Source organism: Bufo bufo, chromosome 9 (assembly GCF_905171765.1).
Source record: "Bufo bufo chromosome 9, aBufBuf1.1, whole genome shotgun sequence".
Taxonomy (NCBI): Eukaryota; Metazoa; Chordata; class Amphibia; order Anura; family Bufonidae; genus Bufo; species Bufo bufo.
Window position 1 is genome coordinate 26,837,872 of NC_053397.1, and position 19,828 is coordinate 26,857,699.

A 19,828-nucleotide genomic window follows, 5' to 3' on the forward strand; every position below is an offset into this window, starting at 1 on the left:
AATCAAAGTGACTTTTTAATACAGGTCTGTGGATTATGAATATAAATATTCCACATTTACTAACAACATCCAGTAGAGCTGTCACAGTAAACCTATTAGATCATAATGAAATACATATAGACATCTACTCAGCCTTTGAGTTAAAGGAGTTTTCCAAGACTCAACGGGCTCTGCAAACCCACCTTAATTAATCATATGTTGCCTGTGGGAGAAAGTCTGTAATATATTTACCAAAGTTTCCTGGATCAGATGATGACATCACATCCTTTGCTAGATTTTTGGTCTGGTCAATCAATAGGGATTACACTTTTGCTGTGGATGGGGCCAGAACTATTCTTCCTAGCGCATGCACAGATAAGGTAGATTCAAGAGTTCGCGCATGTGCCAGTGAGATGAACACTTCTGGTCCTGTCCATAGTGGAAGTGACATCCCCATCTAGCCACCAGACCAGAAACCTGATAAGGGATGTGACGTCGGTGGAAGCAGGATTTTCAGAGTGTCACATAGCCGGGTTCCTAAGTGGCCGATCCACACAACTTTGATAATGTAAGTATCCTTCTTCCACAGGCAAAAAATGAATAACTAAAGGGTGTTTGTAGGACTCGTTGGGTCCCATACAATGCTTTCAAGTCTAGACTAGATTTGCAAGTACCGTGCTACCCTGATATATTTGAAGATTGCATTATCTACTATTTTGTCATAAAGTGATTTGCACAAGCTACAAGCAACGCTTGAAGGGCGGTTGCAGGAAAAGCAAATTCCCTGCAGCTGACTGTAACCATTAAAGGAGTTATCCAGCCCCTATTTTTTTTATTTTTACTAAAAGCTTACGATGCTCTCAAATAACAAATTGAGTAATATTCCTCTTTCCCACTTTACTCATATTCTATGTTCACCAGACACAATGTCTGATGGGCCAATAGAGACAGAAAAAATAACAAAACAATTAAAAAATGAGTGACAAGACAGAATAAAATATCCTAGAAGTCCTAGGAGACCTCAGAGTGTCATACACAAATTTTCGAGCCATTTGGAGCACTTTTGTTTCAGGATCAAATTGGCTGATGAATTTGGCCAAATCGAATAGCGTTTTGAGTGATTCGCTCATCTTTCATTGCCAACATTTTGGGCTGCACTGAGGTCACTGCTGCGGTCAGTGATTAACTGGAGCAGTGACACGTCGTGCCAGTTGCCAGTGCCTGGTGAACAGAGGGTAGTAGGAATCTGTGGCAGGGGATTAGCAGAGGTTGGTAAGGAGAGCATTATTTAATTTGTTGTTTTATAGCATTGATAGCTCATATAACACATATGCTAGCAACAACCTAACCATCCCAACAAACTAATTTGCTCCTGTTGCGAATAGCTAGTGAAGGCAGCTGCGGGGAAAGCTAATTCCATGAAGTATCCTACAGACTGCAAAAAAACATTAATGGGAGTCTATAGTTTCTCTATGAAGTATAGATAATCTACTGAAAAGCTCAGATAAAACTTTTAAATTATGGTATCTTCTCTTGACGTGATTGAACCTGACAAAATGCCAGGCACGAAACGCATCTTTGATTAAAAAACCTACTGTACATGGGATTCTTTCTTACTTTCTGATCGGCCCAGCATGTCTCAAAATCATGCATAGATAGATAATATACTGGTACATATCACTCTGTTGCCTGTTTATGAACTCCAGAGAAGCCATGGGGATTTTTTTTCCTGCACTGCTGCCCTTTACTGCCTGTAAATTACTGCTTGTAGCATGAACGATTCAGTTAATGAAAGTGTATTAGATCATTGAGAATAATGCAGTCCTTTAATATATTACATTGGGTACCTCCAAACCCAGACACTTTAATGCTGTGATGAGCGATTGCATTTTGTTACGAAGTAAAACCTATAACTTCATAGAGTACTCTCTGCACCCACTAAGAATTTGCATGGTTAATATTGTTTAAAGTTGACCTGCCCGTCTTTCCAAAATTACCATTTAGAATGTTAGAAAATAAGTGTCTGCTTTTCTGAGATGCAGCATACCTCATGTCCATGGGTTGTGTTTAGTATAATATCTCTTCACTTGAATGGGGCTGAGTACAGCACCATCCGTGGTCAGGAGTGGCGCTGTTTCTGAAATAAGAGCAGAAACTTTTTCCTAATCTAATACCCCAATTAAGATTTAACGCGGTTGTCCAGGTTTTTATTTTTTTATTTTTTTTTATTTGCCCACCCAGCCAGTGGGACCTCTGCAGAAATCCATTCTGGTTCCTAGACTGCCTTCACTGGATTTCTGATTCTTTTCTGCACAGATGGGGTCAAATACCACCTCATCCAATGACTGGCCTTAGTGGTGAATGGTGATGTGTTCCCAAGTTGCACGTCAAAGCTGGGTCAAATGTTGCTTGGGAACACATTCACTGTTGAGGCTAGGCGTTGGCTGTTGAGGCTAGGCGTTGGCTGCAGTGGCGCACTTGACCCCATCCATGCAGGAAGCTGATAGACGGAGACCAGAAGACAGAAGACCAGTGAGTAAAGCCAGGGACCTGGAATGAAGCAGCAGGGACTAGATAAGCATGGATTTCCCTACAGGTCCTTCTGGCTGGGGTGCAAACCTGGACAACCCCTTTAAGGATATAATGGAATCCCCAAGCGTGTCATCATATTACGGTAGCCATTTTGAAGACTATTTCAGAATCTCAGTAATGTTATTGATCTCTATAGGCTGCATTCTTATCTATGATTAGATATATGTTTATTTCACTGCTGTGTGGCTACCACCTATTTGAAATGAGGACTAACACTAAAAAGTAGACATGGGTTTCTTCTCGCCTTTGGTGTGTGCATTATTTTTTTTGCTTTCTGCCTCTTCCCTTGTGTTCTTGCATGGTGTCCTTGTGTGTGGTGTTTGTTGGCTTATGCTTGATGTACTTCTCTCAGTGATAAGACAGTATCCATCCCCTTAACGGTGCCGCACATCTGAGGGTTGGGGATTCTTTTTTTTTTTTACATTCTTTCATGGATTATCATCCTTCACCTAACAGTGAAAAGGACATTGGCAAGTTCAAGTAGATTATATGCCCTGTAATATTGAGGGGTGTACAGTGTCCAGCGAGAGGGTAAGTGGGGTGGAGACAAATTAACAAACCCTAGTAATATAGTAGTCAAAAGCACCGCTCTAAACCTGGCCGTTCTGCAAGGGCGCTGTATTGACATCTTGATATGGCGAACATTATTCTGCTTATGTCTCCAGTTTTTGGAGTGTGAAATTTTTTTTTTTTTTCATACCCTTTATCTGCTTATTTTTTCCAATGCAAGGTGGTCTGGTCATCTAATTCTTCAGCATACAATGGTGAACATTTCAAAAGGATTTGTGATGTCCAAGTCCTTCGGTTCTTAGTGAATTCATTGGCTAGATTCTTATGAATACTGTTGTAGCCCAGCTGTCAAGTACTTCTATAAAATCTTCTTAGACTAGATGAGGGATGAAAGTGGTCTGAGCGTGAAGCATTACAGTTGTTGGCCCCTTACCAACCATTCGAGGAGCACTTGGATTGGGTTAACAAATTGAATTTATGATAGCGGTCAGTTGAAACTGACAGTGTATGGAATGATTGGCTGAATTTGACAAACCATCTGCTACTTTGCACAACCCCATTTGTTTTTTTGTTTTTTTAACTTCCTCCCTGACCTCTACCAGTTTAGTCTGCCATGTTCACAGTCAGATTGTTCATACACAGACAGTTGGTAAGTCACATTTTGGTCAACCGTATGTCTTTAGCTATATGCCATAAATGTTGACTGTTGAACTACCCCTTTATGGTGTCCTCTCACTGACTAAGAAGCTGTGGACACACAGTGACCTGGGGTCCTCCAGCACTGCCCTAATGCTTGATAGATGTGAAGAACATTTTCTTACCATTATTTAACTTTTGTAGTGAATATCCTTATTTCTTTCTCCATCTTGCTTTGGACTTATAAGTGTACGCCACAGTCAATCAAATATTGCACTCCATTCACCTATTTATTTGGCCATACACCTACGATTAAGATCTGCAACAATGCGTCCAACCATTGGTATGTCATACAAACAATCTGATCAACAAAATACCAGACAAAACTGGTAGATCAATGTAAAAAATGCAAAACAGCAAAATTGGCTTGTGCAAAGAGGGGAATAATGGGCCATAATTGGCCTAATTTCAACCAATAATAGATGATAAAATATCCAAAATTACAGATCACTTTAAAATGATTGAACTTTACAGAACTTTAAAATTATTGTAGACCAGAATGGTCATATTCTTCTATTTTGGTCACATTTCATCTTTTAGTGAAGAGAAAGATACGGGGGTCGCTCCACTAGTGTAACATCTCAAGTGTTACTGTAATCTTTTAGGGGAAATGGAGATCACTTTACCTTTCACCAAAATGATCTCCAAGACAAAAGCACTTCAAAGATGGCTGGTCTTCTTTGTGTTCTACATAAGGTTCTTGAAGCTGGTAGACATCAAATGTTAGTTAAATTGCCTTACTTAAATAAAAGTACATCAAACGTTTACAGATTTTTTTTATACCCAGGGCACAAGGAGCAATATGTTTGATAGCATCCTATAGCTATGACAGTTGGTTTCTACCAGTTCACTGTAGTCTTACTGAAGTATACTGATGGAGCTGCTTCTATTGTTCTTAGCAGCATTTACTGAATATGCAGGAGTCAGCAGCTTTGCCATGTTGTCCTGAATATGACTGGTTGTCTTGCCAATGTTTTTGTTCACATGAGCAGCTCAGCTAATAACGTTTGCTTAATGCATTATTAACCCTCAACCTTCTGTTTCCTTTCTCAATCCTTCTCTTCTATACCCTTCGGTGTCTTGTCACTTTAACAAAAATTGTGACACAAAAAAAGCTGGAAATGCATGTGTGGCCATGCCTCATAAAATAGGTCGGATAATAGAGGGAAGCCCAGCTGACCGATGCGGCAAGCTCAAAGTGGGAGACCGGATACTGGCCGTTAATGGATGTTCCATCACCAACAAGTCGCATTCGGACATTGTAAACTTAATCAAAGAAGCGGGAAACACTGTTACTCTACGCATCATTCCTGGGGATGGTAATGTATACTTTTATTCATATTTAATCTTCCCAAATGCTCTTAGAGGGGTTTTCAGGTACTTAGATGTTTGACCTATCTTCAGGATGGGTAATTAGTTTCTTTTATTCTACTTGCTTATATAGTGCCCAACATATTCCGCAGCACTTTACAGACATTATCACTCGTTGTCCTCAATGGGGCTCACAATCTAAATTTCCTATTCGTATGTCTTTGGAGTGTGAGTACCCAGAGGAGACCCATGCAAACACGAGGAGAACATACAAACTACATGCAGATGTTGTACTTGGTTAGACTTGTACCTAGGACCCTAACACTGCAAGGCACCAGTGCTAACCTCTGAGCCACCACACTGCCCAATAATGGTCATCAGGTGATCAATATCAGTCTTGAATGGGTTCTACGTTGCAGTACGCTGGTGCTAGGCCTTCTGCCTCTGGCTTCTAGCGTATAGTGTCTGGCAATGGTGGCTTCTCTGAACAGCTTATTGATGGGGATCAGGGGTGCGCCACCAATGAGGCCAGGTGAGGCGATCGCCACGGGCAGCACCACGTATGGGCAATGAGTGCTTTCATTGTGGCAAAGGGGTTAGTTTAAGAAATTGTCATTGGAGGGGGGGCACCGTTTTACTTTTCACCTTAGGCAGCAGAAACGCTCGGTGCACCCCTGATGGGGATGTTGAGTTTCATCCTCTCCACTGATATGATCTTGATGATCTATCCTGAGGATAAGTCTTCAGTATCTAAATCCTGGGAAAACTCCTCCAATTTCTATCTAGTCCTCTTTCTGCCATTAAGAGTATTGGAGAGATACCGTAAATCAAAAAGTTATGTAGAAAACAGTCTTAAAGTGGACGTGTCTATGTTGACTACAATTATGGGTCAAAGAGGCCCATTTCTATGGGTGGCCCAGTGGGAAAGGCTTTCTCAGTTCTCAGGGGATAGTACAGATTATAAGCAATAGAGTGGGAATTGGTGCAGTAGTTTTAATTTAATACCAATATACATTTGATGTCGCTCTGTATCTTACTTGCTGGAGAATCTACTTGGCCATCGTTGGTATAAGGTTGACGCATCCACTGGGTACTGGCTATTTTTCTATTACACTGACTGATTAGAGAGCATGTGTGCCTACTAGATCCCAAATTAATGAATACATTAACAACTGGGTGTTATTCTTCCTTTTAAGAGCACTGATTGGACAGTGTAAGACTTTGTAGAGACACCTTCCCAACTAGTAACACTTACTTGCATATGTATTAATCAATTTCTCAAAAGAATAACAAAAGAAGGTTAAAACATAGATTTTTTGGAAAAAGAAGCTCCAGAATTGTTATATTATGGGGAACAATACATTTATAACAGGATTGGGACAGATCCCTTTAATCCAGTTTGAATTGTTAGATGGAAGTGGGAGTTTCAAAAAGTATCTTCCCCAAAAAGAAAACCTATAGCCATTAATGATTTCGTGGATGTGGTATTAGCCAGGGTCTTCATTCATCCTATTATTAAAGTCAATGGGAATATAATTGCTGGTTATGGTGGACACCCTTATCCATAAAAAAATCTCAAAAAAATTTGAATTTTCTTTTGTGGTCTTCTCCACGCTACAGGACACATGGGCATCTAGGGCATTTCATGATCCTGTTAGTGAAGATTACATTAAATATAATTTAAGTTTTTATTGGGCCATGTAATAAATCATAAAATGGAGATTTTGGGAGCAGAGGATGGAGAAGAGACTGCTTTCACTTGACATTCAGTCAGTTCTCATAGAAATGTTCATTAGAGCATCCCTAATCAGGATTATTAGTTAATTAACTGTGATATTACTTTTAATATCAGACACAAGTGTCAATTCTGAAGTAGGCGATGGTGAGAGGAGCACATTACCATTCATTTACTGCTGCTGGGATGAAATCTAGGCCGAATTATATTATTTATCCAATGCAATTATTAAGCAACCTTCACCAGTTCCTAGCAACATGTTCGGAATTGTTCTGCTAAGAACTTTTTTCTTTTCTTTTTTTTCCCTTTTGTTTTGCATTTTTCTTTATATTTTTTTACATAGGTGGAAAGATTATTTTTCCATTTTTTTATTCGTTTTAAGTCTATACAAGCTATTATATCTTGGCTGAATTCTGGAGGTGGGAGGTAGCCAGAGCCATATATTTGTTAAAGATCAAGGTGGTTGAAATATTAGTTGTCTTATGTTGTGAAGAAAGTTTTATATGGACTAGTTGCTGTAGAGGAGACTATAAACGGGCAGCAGTGGATCGGTCGCCCTTTTTCAGTGTTGCTTGTCTACATAGTCGATATGGGATTATTTTGTAGTGTTGCTTTGTTCTGTAAAGTCACCAGGTGAAAGTGAATGGTTAAAGGAGATTTTTAGTTTTTGCAGAAACTGCACCAATTATCTCATGGGCTCCCCCTGGTATTTAAAGGGCATCTGTCAGCAGATTTGACCCTATGACATTGGCTGACTTGTTACATGTGCACTTGGCAGCTGAAGACATCTGTGTTGGTCCCATGTTCCTATGTGCCCGAATTGCTGAGAAAAATGATGTTTTAATATATGCAAATGAGCCCCTAGGAGCAACGGGGGCGTTGCCATTACACATAGAGACTCAGCTCTCTCTGCAACGGCCGAGACCTCTCCACTTTTATTGACAGGATCAGGCAAGCATAATCACGTTTACACTGCCTGGTCCTGTCGGTGAAAGTGCAGAGGGAGCGGCAGTTGCAGAGAGAGATGAGTCTCTAGGTGTAATGGTAGCGCCCCTGTTGCTCCTAGAGACTCATTTGCATATATTAAAACTTCATTTTTCTCAGCAATGCAGGCACATATGAACATGGGACCAACACAGATGCCTTCAGCTGCCAAGTGCACATGTAACAGGTCAGCCAGTGTCATAGGGACAAATCTGCTGACAGAGGGCCTTTAATCTGTATAGTAATGTGCATGACCACCTACTGAGGTGGCCGCACATGCTCAGTTTCATCCTTCAACTTCCTTCAAATGTATCTACTGTTAGCAGCTGTGACAGGTACTGGGAGAGAGATGCAATAGAACGGACATGCCCCCTGGGTTGTGGTAGGCAGATTGCTGAAGCAGAAAGGACACACTCCCTGAGCAAAGACACACCCTTAAGCTGCCAGCTTGAAGTAAATCTATCTGAACAATGAATAGAGGAAGCTCTGGGTAAAGGGTTGTTTCTAGGTTTGTTAGAAGAATATTGCTCTGTACTATATGATATGACCCGTTTAAATGCAGTTGAACTGCAATATCAAAGCCTATGGACAATGATAGTGCTGGTTCTAGAAAACTGATCCTAAAGGAAGCTTACACATAAAGGATAGCCGCTTGTGCAATTCCATTGTATTAAAATCTGGAAATTTCCAGGTGCTTCAGCAATCAGCTTTGGCTTAAGAGTTATATTTTCCTGCAGTGCCACCGCAGGTGAAATGAGGAATTACAGTGTGGCCATTTAAATCACAGAGCTGTGTAACGCATGCCCAAGCTGAGTCATCCAGACGCTGTAGACACCTTGTTTTAACTAATTGATGGATGTTTTGAATGAGGGACTCCCCTTCATCAACCCGAAATGCTCTAAGAAGGTATTTGAAATTGGGTCAACCCCTTTAAATCAAGATTTTAACATTCTAAACCTAAGGCATTAATGCATTGATGGCCCAGTATCACGGGACCTAAAAATATTGCTATCACTGCCACAGTGGATGTAGAAAGCTAAGGACACAGATCATATCACATTGTCATTGCCCTTCTGTATTTGTATTTTACATATTTCTGTGTTACTCCACTGAATTATAGGACCTAAATGTACTCGTGAGGATAAAATGCAATTTTTTATGAAGCCGGTTACTCCTGTAATGCTTTAAATATGATACAGCTGATGGTTCGGCGTAATGACCCTCATCTTGTTTAATAGATAAAATATCTTCAGGCCTTTTTCTCGGCTTATCATGCAAATTACAAAATATGTCTAATGTACTTTGCCTTTTTGTGCGTATCTGCTACCAGATTGTTGATGCGGGTGGTAAAAAGTCTGCAGCAAATATCAAATGTATAATGTAAAAAGCTTCAGTGGATTCTAGGTTTTTATTAAAGGGGTTATCCCATAACTAATGTAAAAAATGAAAATCAGACATCATATAGTACATGACAATCTCTTTCTAACAAAGCTAGGACCAGCCCTGTACCTCACATGGATCCAGAGATCTCCCCATTCATTGCTCTGCTAGATTTATATCAAGCTGACAGCTCAAGGGGAGTGTCTTTTCTGCTGCAGCTCAGGGGGCGTGTTCATGCTCTCCCTATCACAGCTTAGGAGGCGTGTCTCAGCTCTCCCTATCACAGCTCAGGAGGCGTATCTCAGCTCTCCCTATCACAGTTCAGCAGGCGTGTCCATGCTCTCCCTATCAAAGCTCAGGAGGCGTGTCCATGCTCTCCCTATCACAGCCCAGCAGGCGTGTCCATGCTCTCCCTATCACAGCTCAGGAGGCGTGTCTCAGCTCTTCCTATCACAACTCAGGAGGCGTGTCTCAGCTCTTCCTATCACAACTTAGGAGGCAGTTGAAGGATGAAACTGAGCATGTGCGGCCATCTCAGTGAGCAGCTCAAAGAAATAAGAAAAACAAACTGCAGGTGGCGCTATACAGATACATTTTACTGAATAACACAGTGGCTATGCAAATTTTTAAAGACATGCAATTAAAAAATTATTCAGATCCAGATTAGTTTGAAAACTGTAGAATATTTTTCGTGGGACTTCCCCTTTAATAGAAAATAAACAGCCGCACAGTTGCTAACTATATGTATTTTTCCTGTCGGGCCAATATCAGTCCTTTTGTACATGATCGAAACGCAAATGGCGTTTCATGCTCAAATCACAATGCTGCCCCCTATTGGTGCTGACTTTCATAGCAAAGAAGCCTTTACCCCTGGAACAATAAGTCTGGCTCCAGTTTCTGACATATACAAGAGTAAAGGATGAGGATACCATAATTGTAGGGAGCAAAACTCCAGCAAAGGTTTCCACTACCTTTAAAGATGTGGGAGGAGCTAATTCTAGCTTCCGGATGGGCACCTTTGTAGTTCCAGGCGCCACCTCTATAGTAATAAAGTGATGGCTACCTGTAAAATATACCAATTACACCGTTTTAAAAAAACAAAACATGTTAAATAGATAAGCATAAATTCATCTTGAATAAAATTGAAAGGCAATATTTATACTTAAAGAGGACTTTTATGGGATATTGATAGGATATACCACATACATCCTATAAGCGAACAAAAGACCACAACATCGCAGGCTCTAAATGTAGCTCCAAACCGTGTATTCAGATGGTCATGTCCACCATACAAACATGTGACGTTTCGGCAGTACAACAGCGTGCTTAATAATGCAGTTGTACTGACGAAATATCACATTTTTGTATGGTGGACATGACCATCTGAATACACGGTTTGGCGCTACATTTAGAGCCTGCGATGTTGTGGTCTTTTGTTCGCTTGTACATTCTGGATGTTCATCTGGTGATCATGTGCACAGTGGGCAATTGACTCTGGTGCTGATTTTTGTGGGTTATATATATCCTATAGGTGTAAGTCCCACCTATGGGATCAGGTTCTATTTTTAAGTATGGGGCCTCGATGTGAATGAAGAGCAAACCGTGCGAATGTGCAGCCAACCCACCATTCACCGCTATGGGACTTCCAAAATTAGACTGCTGTTTTTAGAAGCCCCATGGAGGTGAATGGAGGGATAGCCCCATATACTTGACTTACTCCCCATAAAATGGTACAGGACTTCTGATAATAGTGGAGTGTGCTCACTAGGCTATTTTCAGAAGTCCCATGCCAATGAATGAAGAGGACGCTGCGCAAGTTCAGTGCACGCTCTGTCCATAGCGAAGCTCTGTTCCTTTGATAGGAGTGGGACCACCACTTATCGGACATTCATGGCATATCCCATCAATATGCCACAAATGTCCCAGATGGAAATAACTAAAGATGAGCGAATTTTTATATTTTGAAATTTGTTCACACTTCGTTTGGTGGTAAAAGGTGAACTGCGTTATGGATTCCGTTACCACGGACCATAACGCAATTCTATGACGGAATGCATAACGGAATGCCTTTAGAGGCATTCCGTTATTCGTTCCGTCATAATAGAAGTCTATGGGCTGCAAAACGGATCCGTCCCGTTTGTTATGCAAGGGAGTCCTTCTATTATGATGGAATGAATAACGGAATGCCTCTAAAGGCATTCAGTTATAGAATTGCGTTATGGTCCGTGGTAACTGAATCCATAACGCAATTCACCTTTTACCACCAAACGAAGTGTGAACGAATTTCATAAGCTCAAATTCGCTCATTTCTAGAAATAACCCTTTAAGGACAGTAGAATACAATAAAGTATAAAAGAATAATTTTACAAAACATCCTCGGACAGCATTGAGGGTGCAGATTTTGATTTTACAGAACATTTTTTTTTCTCCTGCAAAGAGCACCATTCTTGTCCATGGTCTGGTGTTACTGCTGAGCTGCAATACTAGATAAAACCCAAGAGAGAGGCTGTTTCGGGAAAAGGATAGACCCCTTTTGCAATCTAGACCGAAACCAGTGCAACAACACCTTTTGTAAATGAGGACCTGTTGGCGAACCAACAGCCGAAACCTTGTGATCAGCTGTTATTGCAGTGAGTGGCCACACTTTTCTTCTGCAGCGGCCACTGCAGGACAAACTTGGTATTGCATGGCTCCCATTCAAATGAATAGGTAACTATCTAATATGTGGTTGGGTTGAGTCCTCCAGAGGGGAAGTGGCTTAGGTTAATAGAGAGAAGTCCTAAGCCTGGCATTTTTACAGGGTAGTCCTAATAGGACGACTTTATTAATATTAAAGTTAATCCATTGTGTACAGAATAACAGAACAACCTGGCTGCCTGCATAATATACAGGTGCACATTGATGAGTAATAATTGTGTTACAGCGTTAAACACAGACAAATCACATCATAAGACACATTTTCTCCGTCTCACCGCTTCATTCATTAAAGTGAAAGATCCATTTGTTTACCGAGATCCCACTTTTCCAGATAACTAATAGGCGCATTATGCAAAATAAGCGGCATAATTACTGCAGTCACTGAACGTTATTAAATAAATCTATACAAGGTCCCTGTCTGCTTTATGTTGACTCTGGAAAATATCTAATCCTTGCAGAATCCTCTAATGCTTCGTTATTGACCAACGCCGAAAAGATCGCCACAATTACGACCACGCACACGCCTCAGACGGTGGCGCAGGAAACAATGTAAGATTTCATCATTAAGGGAATATCCGCAGCAGAGATTTTCATGCTTGTGCGTTGCTTGATTACATTTTTTTGTTTTTTGTTTTGTTTTAAATATAGGAACAATGCAAAACCAAAGCAAGAGCCGCCATATGAATTTAAACCTCCACCCACTACACCGGTAAGAAAACTTTTTTAGAATTCTTTAAAAAAAAAAAAAAAAAAACATTGCTTCAAAAAATGAATGTTGCATTTTATTAGGAAACAGCGGTTTTACGTACAGTATGTCGAATCATATTTGAGGCTAAAGGGACACAGTGTTAAGCTTCTGGGACCTGTTGTTCCTTGTTAACCATTCCAGGCTGGACCTGGCGCTAACAGTTAGGGTGTCAGACCCTGTAAATTAGGGCATAAGGTGAAGTGGGGATGGGGAGAGGAGGCAGTGAAGCGGTGCTCCGAGGGATTAGGCCAGTCCCTTGGTGTTCCAAGCACCTTTGAATAAGAATAAACTAAAGTAAAAATGTCACTTCAACGGTACACCCGATTACAGCTATAGGGCTCATTTAATTCTCCATGATCAACACTGCCAGGGAGTATGCCTGGTTGAACATGGTGACACAGGCTCTTTAAAGAGGTTGTCTCACTTCAGCGAATGGCATTTATCATGTAGAGAAAATTAATCCAATGTCCATATTGCCTTCTTTGCTGGTTTGATTCATTTTTAATACACTGCTTGTTTCCAGGGGTTACGACCACCCTGCAATCCAGCAGCGGTGGCCGTACTTGCACACTATGGGATAAAGCGCTAGCCTATGCGTACTCCCGCTGTCCCAGCACCAGAGAGGCAAGCGCCTTTATCTATAGTGTGTAAGCACGTCTACTGCTGATTTATTGTAGGGTGGTCATAATCCCTGGAAATGAGCAGTGTAAAATGCGACGGAAAAATGATTCAAGCCAGCAAAGGATGCAATATGGGCCATAACAACACATTAGTAAGTGCCTTGTATTCACTTTGTCTTCATCGTGGGTGGGGAACCTTTTTTCTGCCAAGGGCCATTTGGATATTAGTAACATTGTTTGCGAACTTCCAAAATTCCCATCTTAAAAATTAGACTGCTATATTTGGTCAAACATATAATTAGATCAGACCCCCATCAGCCTCAGATCATCCTCCCATCAGACCCTGCAGCCTACATCAGCCCCTGCAGCCTCCATTAGCCTCAGATCAACCCCCCAGCCCACATTAGACTCAGATCAGACCCCCAGACCCCATTAGACTCAGATCGGACCCCCTAGATCTCATCAGACGTTACAATAAAAATAAAAAACTTACCTAGCTTGCTCTGGACGGTGCTGCGCATCCAGAACTCCTTTCTCCCTGCATCGCCTCTTCTAGGTCCCTTTTGTGTACTGTGACCTGACGGGGCGCACAGTGCGCGCGTCAGGACACAGATCAGACCTAGAAGAAGCGGGGTAAGGGGGCATGGAGCCGGGAGCCATACAAAATGATTCTGCGGGCCAGAGGGCCTGCTCTACATAATAAATGCCATTTGCTGAAGTGAGACAACCCCTTTTAAGGCAGTTGTGAGACAATAATCTCTTTTAGTATTTTTGCATAATTTCCTTTTGCAATTCTAAGAACACATGTGTTATTGTAGTTTTTTGCTACCAGAAATGAGCTACTGTATAAACGTGCTGTTACTTTTCTTATGAGCAGTACCACATTTCACCACTATGCTGGTCCAAAAACATTTTCATAGGGACCTATGCAACAGCGCCCCCACCTGCCAGGCCCATTTCAAATTCAGTAACATCATTCTAGATATTTTGTAGATTTTTAGGAAGGATTAGACATAATATGTCCTTAGTGAATGTTGCAGGAATGTTCAGAGTCCTTTGAGTTGGTCTCCGTAGCCGCAGTATGTTGTTTTGCGTTCTCCTGATAAGCCTTACCCTTTAGCAACAAACCAAATAATTGGAAATCTGTTTGAGTAACTCGCAGTACATTGGGCATGAAGTATATTTCCCGAAACCTGTTTGGTTATGGAATTTTTCATAGCACATTTATCAGCTTTGGGAGACAGATATTGTGTTGATGCAATGCTCGCTTAATCCAAGAAGCCTTTCAAGCAAGCAGATAAAGGGCCATAACTCACTTAAACGAGCATCCAACAAAACTGGATATGACAGATATTATACTTGTATCGTGCCTAGAAAATATTCCTACCGTTGATAACAAAACGATAGTGGTACATAAAGGCATAGTATTGTCATATCAAGCAGCCATTTTAGCTAGAATGAGAACATTTTAAAGCTGTTTCAACACGGCAGGTATATAATAAGCTATCTGATAATGTAACTTAAAGGGATTACTGAGGCAAGGCATGGAAGTCATTCTGAAAGATTTCTTAAACCACCATACCCTAAAACATGTAGCTGTTTGCATTTTAAATGGTCATCAGGGTCCCTGCCATATTCTGTTTCCTCTTATGCAGCCATACAATTATAATATTACATTCTGCTTACCTGTAGCCACCACTAGAGGGAGCTTACATCATAGAGAAGTACAAAGTTCCCAGTAGGTACAATGGGAGAAGTATAAATCTTTATTCAGTGGGCTCCCTCTAGTGGCAGAGTATGAGATTTAGAATTTATTATGCTTTTGTGAAGGGAAGCAGCTCATTTGAAGCTCTGGATCGAAAATCTCTAGTTCTGACTGCAAATTCATCGGCATAAACTGTTGGACTTCAGAATTCAGAATCCATTTATTAGAATAAAAAAAAAGTGGTGCTGCCAAGCCTCCTATATCTAAAGTAAATTTCTGATCATTTTTGATTCGTGCTGCCGTGTCATCACAAAACATTTTTTAAAATCTGCTGCCTTGTACGTGTTCTTAAAGGGACACAATCCCTAAAATGATTTTAATGTATTTAATTATTATATATAGTTAATTTTTTTCTTATTTAAGGAAGAACAGTATTCTTTAATCCGCTGCATACCAGTGAAAATGCAGCGATAACATCAGGTTTTACTGTAGGCTGTAAAGTGAGATGCATTATTCTACCGTGTCACTTATTTGGCCATTAGGTGGCAGCAGTTTTTACACGATTAAGACTCCTGTTCAGGTTGTGTTCTCCATATCAGTCACACAACACCAAGGTTGCCAGCCGTCCAGAAATTTCTGGATAGTCCATAAAAATCTGTGACTTTTTCCCGAGTCCGTGACAAAAAAGAGATGATATTTTATTTTATTTTTTGAGGCTGGTGGTACTTGACTAGATTATTTTGGTGGTAATTATCATTTTCCATCTCACAGTTAATGCTGGTAGTGAGTTCTTATCAGTATATTGAGCTATAGATATGTATTACTTGTCATCTTTATCATTCATTAGGGTTTTCCATTTTGTCAAGAAAAACTGTTGGCTGTCCGTGATTTTGGGATAAGTTGTCCAGAAAAAAGGAAAACTCTGGTTGGCAACCCTGGACAACACACAGCTTTGTATGTCTAGTTTACAACACCGTGACCATTTATTTTCTTTTGTGTGTTTTTGCAGTCTGATCAAGAATTGTACGCAGTAGAACTCGATAGAGGCGCTAAAGGATTTGGGTTCAGCCTACGAGGAGGCCGGGAGTATAACATGGACCTTTACGTTCTGCGTCTTGCAGAGGACGGACCAGCGGAGCGGTGTGGGAAGATGAGGGTATGTATGCATTTACAGTTACACCGTTTTGACGTCTAAAATGTTGCATTTAAAGGAATTGCCCATTGGCTTCTTGATATTAAGGAAGGCACTGTTTTTTTACCAGTCTTCCCCGTACTTTCTCTGACATACCAAGAGTGACAATCAAGGATGTGGTGCTGAAAGATCTTATTAAACAGAGCGTTATTGCTATGTTGTTTTTCATCTTAATTAATCAGATTTTCCAACTTTTAGACCAGGGATGCCCAACCTGCGGCCCTCCCAGCAAGCCTGGACAGCCTATAGCAATTAGGGGTTTAGACAATGCAAGAGGCTAAAGGGGACAATCCCTTTTAGGATACATGGACTTCATAGAAAAATAAGTTCCTTACATGGGACCCTCTACTGTACTAGCAGCTCCTGATCTGGAGGACCTAAGACAACCATTTATAAAATGGTCACCCATTGATTTCAATGGGGACAGTAGGTTTTGTAGCAGATTTGCTGTGGATTTCATACTATGCGTTGCAAAGGGTGAAATTCATGGTAAAAATCCATAAAAAGAATTGATATGCTGCAGATTTAAAGATTTATATGCACTGCTTTTCTTTGTATGCAAAAATACTTTTTGTCGCACGTGGATGAGATATTTTTTTTAAATCACATCTTCTTTAGGTCACAGCTGTTATATTCTGCTGATTTTCTGCCTGCAAATCCGAATGGAAAATCTGTAATGTTTCCACTATGTGTTTGACAGTTGACAGTCAGTAGCCGAGCCCCACCAATGAGGTGTAGCCAAGCAATAGCAAATTATGAGATGACGTGAAATATGTTGTTTGATTAGTAAATCTGAGAAAAAGGTGCCGAGTTTGGTCATATATTGAATATAGCTTTAATAATCAATATATTTTACCAGGCAAATTCTCTTAGCTGCTTTTCGCTGTCTCTATGGCAACAGACTACAGAACCATGACTTTCTCTGTAAAGCAAAAGAGAACACTTTGTAGTCTGTTGCCAAGGAGATGGCTTTGACAGATTTTTGTAATTATCATTTTCAGTAATGGACCTTTACTAGCAAACAGCAGGTCCACTGTTCAGAACGTAATAGAATGTCAGACTGGGGTTTCTTGTCCCCACCAAAGGAAATAATTATGTGGGCAGAACTTTGTTATATCAAACAGTTCTTGAATAAGATCGAACAAGTGATTTGTGACTGAGCCCACAAAAAGTACACCCTAGGGGCAAGTAACTGGCTCCAAACTCAAACTCCAAAGGTTGACTTCTGCTTGACACTTGGGGCTTCTGGTCTTCAGGGTGGCCAGTCGAACCTTTAAGTGGACTATAACAAATGTTAAATGTAGAATGTCTTGTACCCTGTAATTCCAAAAACATAGTTTTTTTTCTGCTGTTGCCAATTTAGAACTGAACTGGACTATAGAGGAAGTGGAATCTGCAAAAGAACAAGTCTATTTTCAATTCAGTCTTTAGACTCTATTCACACTTTTGTATAGTTAATATTTTCTCAGGTCCATTATAGGAGTGAAAAACCAAAAATAATGGCATGCCGTATCTGTCATATGGCACCAATGGTACTTGAAGGATCCCTTTGACTTAACAGGGGATCTGTTAGTTTCTGCCATGGCGTCCGTTGCCATATAGAGTGGTGCTGCACGCTGTGCTATTTTTTCCAGTCAAATATAAGTCTCCAATGAGACCAGAGCCTAAGTTCATCACTGTGGTCAGTGTCACATGCACATCATAGAAAGGGGGTTTCTGACATGGGACCCTCTACCGTACTAGTGGCTCTTGATCTGGAAGACCTAAGAAAACCATTTATAAAATGGGTACCTTCTGATATAATTGGGGACAGTGGATTTTCTCTCAGAGTTGTCATGGATTTCATCCTGTGTCTTGCAGAGGGTGAAGTTCAAGGTTGAACATCATCTATAAATTCTTTTTGATATTTTCTTTCCCATTATAGAAATAATACAAAAAATTCTCTTGTCTTCTAGGTTGGTGATGAAATTCTGGAAATCAATGGAGAGAGCACAAAGAACATGAAGCATGCTCGGGCAATTGAACTAATAAAAAATGGCGGCCGACGAGTGCGTCTGAGTCTGAAACGTGGGGACGGTTCAGTGCCAGAATATGGTGGGTCAAACTCTGAAAACATTCCTTTGCTCCCTACCATCACTCCATGAATGATCTCTCTCTGTCAAGAATCTGGAGCAGGAAATACCTTTTTTCTTTTTTTCTTTTAATCACCAGTGTCTTACCAACTTTTGCGAAATATGGTTAATTGCTTCGCTTGTACTGATTTTTTTCCGCTCTCCTCAACCTCTTCTTGCTTCTGTGGACTTGGGGCTCAGTAGGAGGAAAATTAAAAAAAAAAAATTCAACGTAGCATCTTTGGTGAAGGAGAAACTTAAAACAAACCTTGTTTATTCGTTAAAACTCAACTGTGTTGAACTGTGCCAAACCGTTTTCATCCTTTTGTAACAGATAAGAAATCCGACGTTTCCAAAACACACACACACACACCAAAAAAAAAAACATTTAAAAAAAAAAGCTGCAATTCTTACCAGGAATTTCACACGCTGACTCCTTCCTAATTTGCCTGCGCTGTTGCATAAAGTTTGTGAATTGTCAATTTTCTGCTTTTTCAAGCAGTGTTTATCCAGATAAGAGAAAGATTTTATTTGTCAAAAGTTTAAAGGATTAAAAAAAAAAGGAAATTTTATTTAAAGAAAAAAAAATATATGCTATCAGGGAACTGGATATTCAGAACGTAATTTTATTTTACGTGAGAGGATGTTCTAGTGAAGACTGTATTAAATAACTTATATTGTAAAATATTCCTATTTAAGAGAACTGCTGATAGGGCCATATATATTTATATATAAGGCTTTTCCCAACCAAAGGTCTTTGAGGTTTCTATGAAAGCTGATCTATCTGAACCCATTTCATCCCAAATTTTTATTTTTGCCACCATGGGTGCATACTCGCTCATATCACTTGTTACAGACCATCATAATCTGCTCATTGCAGTTGCTTATGAATAGATATTATAGAATGATGCGGTCTATGTGGGATCTAGTGCATTCTTCTCTGCATAGGTCCCGGATAGGTCCCTCTTTGCTGTACACCATGCATGCTAGTAACAGGCTGCATTGCAGGTGGTACATTTTTGCAGCATAGACATGTGACTACTATCGTTTTTTATGTTTAAAGGGGAAGCATTCACTTTGTCTAATAGCAATTGGCACAAAATAAAAATAACTGTAAAATGAAAACATTCTAACTATGAAATTAAAGGAGCACTAAAGTATAAAGAGATTTCTGGTAAAAAAAAGTGCCATATTTTTTTTGTCCTCCCCAGATACAGTACAGCACCATAGGTTGCCCTATTCAAGTGCATGGTGAGCTGCAGTAGTAGACACAGCATATACGGTAAACAAGAGTGGTGCTGTTTCTGGGCATAGAGCAGATTCAAGGACAATCCCACTAAGCGTTAAAAGGGTTTTCTGATATCTTTATACCGATGACCTATCCTCTAGATAGGTCATCAGTATCAGATCGGTGGGGGTCCATCACCTGGGATTCCCGCTGATCAGCTGTTTGAGAAGGCCTCGGCGCTCGCAGTAGCGCAGCGGCCTTCTGCCTGCTCAACAAGCATAGCACTGTACATTGGATAGCGGCTATGCTTGGTAACGCAGCTCAGCCCCATTCACTTCAA

At 40.4% G+C, this 19,828-nt stretch overlaps 1 protein-coding gene across 7 annotated transcripts in view; it reads left to right on the forward strand.

The window, feature by feature from the left end:
* Positions 1-19,828, forward strand: part of MAGI1 (membrane associated guanylate kinase, WW and PDZ domain containing 1) — a 465,776-nt gene that overhangs the window by 439,641 nt on the left and 6,307 nt on the right. For 4 of the 7 annotated variants that reach the window (XM_040407608.1, XM_040407609.1, XM_040407612.1 and 1 more), the window contains 5 exons: positions 4,893-5,096; positions 12,343-12,433; positions 12,533-12,593; positions 15,967-16,113; positions 18,105-18,243. In XM_040407608.1, coding sequence (XP_040263542.1) covers positions 4,893-5,096; positions 12,343-12,433; positions 12,533-12,593; positions 15,967-16,113; positions 18,105-18,243 — 642 coding nt within the window. Of the gene's footprint in view, positions 1-4,892; positions 5,097-12,342; positions 12,434-12,532; positions 12,594-15,966; positions 16,114-18,104; positions 18,839-19,828 lie in introns of those variants that run through there. The other 3 variants (XM_040407611.1, XM_040407614.1, XM_040407613.1) reach the window with 2 other exon arrangements.